Source organism: Myotis brandtii, unplaced genomic scaffold (assembly GCF_000412655.1).
Source record: "Myotis brandtii unplaced genomic scaffold, ASM41265v1 scaffold349, whole genome shotgun sequence".
Lineage (NCBI taxonomy): Eukaryota > Metazoa > Chordata > Mammalia > Chiroptera > Vespertilionidae > Myotis > Myotis brandtii.
Genome location: NW_005363427.1, coordinates 687,793 through 693,268, shown reverse-complemented (window position 1 = coordinate 693,268; position 5,476 = coordinate 687,793). Strand labels below are relative to the sequence as shown.

The window sequence follows — 5,476 nt, the reverse complement described above, 5'->3', positions numbered from 1 at the left end:
GGCAGGGGAGGGCAGTTAGGGGCAATTGGGCCGGCAGTGGAGCAGTTAGGCGTCGATCAGGCAGTAGGGGCAATCGGGCCAGCAGAGGAGCAGTTAGGCGTCGATCAGGCTGGCAGGAGAGTGGTTAGGGGGTGATCAGGCTGGCAGGCAGAAGCAGTTAGGAGCAATCAGGCAGGCAGGCAGGCAGGCAGGCGAGCAGTCGGGAGGCAGCAGTCCTGGATTGTGAGAGGGATGTCCCACTGGGATCAGGCCTAAACGGGCAGTCGGACATCCCTCGAGGGGTCCCAGATTGGAAAGGGTGCAGGCTCGGCTGAGGGACACACACCCCGCCCCCGCATGAATTTCGTGCACCGGGCCTCTAGTTATAAATAAAGAAGTTATCTTCTTAGTGTTTGGCACTAAGAAAAAACACAAAAATAAACCCAGTCATTGTCTTCAAGGAGCTTATAATTTAGTTGAGAATTAAAGACACAGTATAAATGCCACAATGCCATATTAAATAGCTAGCACAGTTAATAACAAGTTTGAGAAATTTAGGGTAGAAGATACCACAGTATACACTAAAGGATTTGGAAAGGCAAGAAAAGAAAAGGTCAGAGCAAGGGATCTGAACATGTGCACATGCATTATTGTTTAGATCAGTGATTTCCAATTACCAGCCAGTATATGGCAATTTAACAAGCAAACAAAATGAAAAAACAACATATACATGTATATATGTTTTCCATTAAACTGATTCATATTTGTACTATAATTGACCCACTTTGAAATACTATTGGCTGAATAGCAAAATATTTTAAAATGTGTTTACTTGCCCAAATATCATGTTTTTTAATTGAAATTTTTTTGGTGACATCGATATATATAAAAGGCTAAGTGTCCGTCCGACTGGTAGCTATTATGTGCACTGACCACCAGGGGGCAGAAGCTCAACACAGGAGCTGCCATGATGTGCACTGGCAGTTTAAAAAGAAACAGCACCATGGACCTGGCGCCAACAAACCAACACTTGGCTTCCCCCAAGTGGGACACAGGCCCCGCCAAAATCGCAGCCAATGCTGCCAAGACCCCATGGTGCAAAATGCAGCCCACAGCCCAGCCCAGTCCGGAAACAGTGGCTGTGGGTGCTAGGTAATGACATCACATAGCAACGCCCAGCTTCCTCTCCCTAGCAACTAGCCTCCTTGGAGTTTCTTCAGCCCAGGAACCCAACTTGCTTTATATAGCAAGGTGCAAACATTTTACAGTTTAACCAAATGTTTGTGAAACATTTTCCCGTGCCTCATCTCATTTGATCCTCACAGAAATCCTGGAGTAGACAGATAGGAGACTTGGTAGAATCCTATTTTCTTTTCATTAGCAAGACGCAAAGAGTGATATTAAAGTATTTCTTCTAATTAATTTCCTTTCAATGTGCATGAATCCGTGCACTGGGCCACTAGTACATTAATAAAATTATACAGGTTTCAGGTGTACAATTCTATAATACATCATTGGCTTATTGTATTGTGTGTTCATCACCCTAAGTTCAGTCTCCCTCTATCACATTTTAATCCTCATATTCTTTGAAATTTTACTGATTAATAGAATCCAAAAGTATGAGAACCACTGATTCAGGCAGAGAAGTTGAGAGACGGTATTTAAAAATTTAGTTTGAATAGTACAAAGACTTTGTAACAGATTGAGTAGATATTCATGGAGGGTGGTAGTAGGTTATAACTTCATTTTTTTTAAAGCATATTTTTATTGATTTCAGAGTGGAAGGGAGAGAGGAAGAAATAGAAACATCATTGATGAGAGGGAGTCATTGATTGGCTCCCTTCCTCACACCCTACTGGAGATCGAGCTTGCAACTCTGGTATGTGCCCTGACTGGGACTGAACTGTGACCTCCTGGTTCGTATGTCGATGCTCAACCACTGAGCCACGTCGGCCGGGCTATAACTTCGTTTTTAAGCCTGATTAAACGGAGGAGGGAAAGCTAAGTATCATTGGCAAAAATATAAGGAGAAGCAGGTTTGGAGAAGAATATGATGAATGAGATTTGAAGTATGCTGATTTTGACATGAGGTGAGGACATTAAAATGTGTTAAGTATAGGAGATGTGGTCCTGGAGTTTAATACCTTGGAGTGGAAGAGAGGGTAGAAGAACACAGAACACCTATTAAGGGAGAGGTAAAAATAAGCCTAAGGAATCACTAATATTGTGGACTGGGCAATATAAGAAATGTCAATGAGTGAGACAAAGAAGTATCAGACAGTTTCTGCAAACTGTTTTATAAGAGGAGGATTACAGTAGAAGAGGTCCTTAATGCAAAACAGGGAGAGATACCACTAAGAAAGGGAATGTTTAACAGATAGTAGAAAAACATGCTCTGTTTGTTGTTGTTAAATCAAAGCCAAATCTCAGGTTTATAGATAAATTTGTCTAACCATTGGGAGGAATAAGCAGTAATTCCCAAAACCAATGTTTTCACATTCCATTCCCACAAAGTGAAAGTAGAAAACCAATGTGCCCAAACAGATGTTGCAGTCCAATTGCCAGTTTTATTAGTTTTCTCTAAAACTTAACTAGGCTCCCCTGAGACAGGTTTGTGTAATTAAAAAAGCACTTGGTGAACCCAGGACCTAGTCTAAGCTCTGATTAGTTAGTTACCTTGTGTAATTGTGACTTTGGAAAAAAACTTTATTCCTCTGAACTCACTTTCTATTTCTACACCTGTAAACTGATATGGTCCCTCCCAGCTCTAACACTCTATAGATAACATAGTCAATGACTGGTACTAGTATAACAGCATTACCACATTATACTTTCATTATGATATACACATGCCAAATGACGAACAAATTCAATCCTCAACACTGACTTGAATGCAGAAGTAATAAAAAGCCTCAGAAATATTAGGGTCATCAAATCCCAAACTTGCTTACTTATATTTGAGGTCTTCCTTCGGAGCTTTAATAACTTCTAAAATATAATTTATTTGGGTAAAAAAGGTGAAGGGATTGAGAACTACAAATTGGTAGTCACAAAATAATCCTAAGGATATATAGTATAGGGAATATAGTTGATAATATTTTAATAACTATGTACAGTACCAGGTGGGTACTCAAAATATCAGGGTACCACTTTGTAAAGTATATGATTATCAAACCACTAAGCTGCACATCTAAAACTAACATAAAATAAAATTTATTTATAAAAATTTATCACAATAAAACACATTCTAAGAAACACATTAACCTGTATGATTTTATTAACCAATGTCACCCCAATAAATTCAATTAAAAAAATAAAACAAAATAGAATGATTTCAAAAGAAATCATAAAACTGAAACCTTCAGAGTGGGAAGGTACCTAATAGATAATCTAACTCTGGGCTTATCAACCTCAGCATTGACATTTGGGGCCAGTTAATCTTTTATTGTACAGGGCTGTCTCACTAGATGCCAGTAGCATTTCCCATAGAGGTGATGACCAAAACGTCTCCAGACATAATGAAATGTCCCCTATGGGGCAAAATAGCCCCTACTGATAACCACTGACCAAATATAATTTGATTTAAAAGGTTAAAGGGAAGTTAAAGCCTCATGGGGTTAACTATACCATCCATGATTCCACAAATAGTAGCCTAGCCAAGACGTGAATTCGTGTCTCTCAGCTCCTAGTACACTGATCTTCCCACCATGCCCTAAAAGCTAAAACCAATTAAGAACCAAATGATCCAAAATATAATCTATCAGATAAACATACATAAGGTATATTTCGGAAAATCACTACACACAATTTATGTACAGAGAAAAGTTTACAGACTCTCAAACTATTTTCATGACATGACGCTTCTCCTTTCCAACAAATCCAATAATGTATCTACTTTCTCACTGCAAGATTTCAAGTAGAATTGTGATGAGATCTATTAATCAAACATGTCCATTCTAAGGTATATATCATTAATCAAAATTATAAATAGCAAGGTTCTATTGCCTACTGGTAGTCAACAGGCAGAATGAGAAATTCTCTGTTCTGTTAAATTGACACATAGAGAAAACCACCATATTCAGAAGCTTTCTTTTATTTTTTAACTTCCAGAAATCTTAGTTTATATTTGCAACCTGATTATTGTATTTTCCCTTTTAAATATAACAAACAGCTTGGATCATAATTCAAATCTCTCAGCTGAAATAACCAAAAACAAAACTTAAGTGTCTGATAAGTCTCACCTTCCGAGGAAATACCAGGACTGGCCAGAATTAGGATCTGCTTCCAAGGACTTTTGGAGATACTGAATAGCACAGTTTTCCTTGGCAGCTTTATCTCCCAGGAGATCTATAGTGTGATGCATCCAACCTATAGTAAATGAATTAAAATATTTACCTGAATGATTTAACTGTTCTTCTATTGTTAAGAATACCACATAGAAAGCAAATAAAAATATTCTTTTCAGTTAATCAATTCATTTAGTTTGGTATACACACTCCAAAAATTTTGAACTACCAATTCTGGCCACATGAAAGCCTATTTCTCACAGGAAGGTACAGTCAAAGCTATGAAGAACATTTACTCCAGAGAAATTTAAACAATTTTAAGCATTGACTTGACACTTACAAACTATAGCTCCTAATTTTGGTATCTGAAAAAATTCCAAATTATAAACCAAAAAATACAAAGATGTTAAATTTAACTCACTATTACACATAAAAATTTATGTTCATTGAATCTCCAAAACAGTGTATTAACCCAACATTTATTTCCAAGAAATAAATATATGGCTATACAATCAATGACAGTCCAGAGTAAAACACACACACATGCTACATTATTGGTGTCGGCCAAATATATACACAACTTACATAAAGTAAAAACTATAAAGTATTTGACAATTTAAAATAACCCAAGGTGCCCTAGTCAGTTTGGCTCAGTAGCTAGAGCATTGGCCAGTGGACTGAAGGGTCCCGGGCTCATTTCTGATCAAAGGGCACGTACCTTGCTTGCAGGCTGGATCCCTGGCCTTGGGTGGGGCTTGTGTGGGAGGCAACCAATCGATGTGTCTCTTTCACATCGTTATTTCTCTCAGTCTCTCTCCTCCCTCCCACTCTCTCTAGAAATCAATGGAAAAATATCCTCAGGTGAGGATTAACAAAACAAATAAAATAACCCAAAACTATAAGAAAAGTATATCCATGTGGTGCAAATAAGAATGGTACAAATGCGTACCACAAACATTTAATAAACAAATTTAGGTAGTGCATAATCTCACTTATATGTGAAATCTAATGAACAGAATAAACTGATGAACAGAGACATGGATGCATGAAACAGAATAACAGATCTCAGGGCGGGGGGGAAATTAATCAAAGAACATACACATATATAATAGCCCATGGACAAAGACAATAGTGCAGGGAAGGCCTGGAGTGGGGCAGGGGCTAGGTGGGGGGCAAAGGGGGAGGAAATGGGGGACACCTGTAATATTGAC

General features: G+C 38.2%; 1 protein-coding gene across 16 annotated transcripts in view; it reads right to left on the bottom strand.

Moving 5' to 3' along the window:
* The window catches only part of KDM6A (lysine (K)-specific demethylase 6A), a 103,300-nt gene that overhangs the window by 51,700 nt on the left and 46,124 nt on the right, over positions 1-5,476 (bottom strand). For all 16 annotated transcript variants that reach the window (XM_014544035.1, XM_014544039.1, XM_014544043.1 and 13 more), the window contains one exon: positions 4,221-4,347. In XM_014544035.1, coding sequence (XP_014399521.1) covers positions 4,221-4,347 — 127 coding nt within the window. The remainder of the gene's footprint in view (positions 1-4,220; positions 4,348-5,476) is intronic.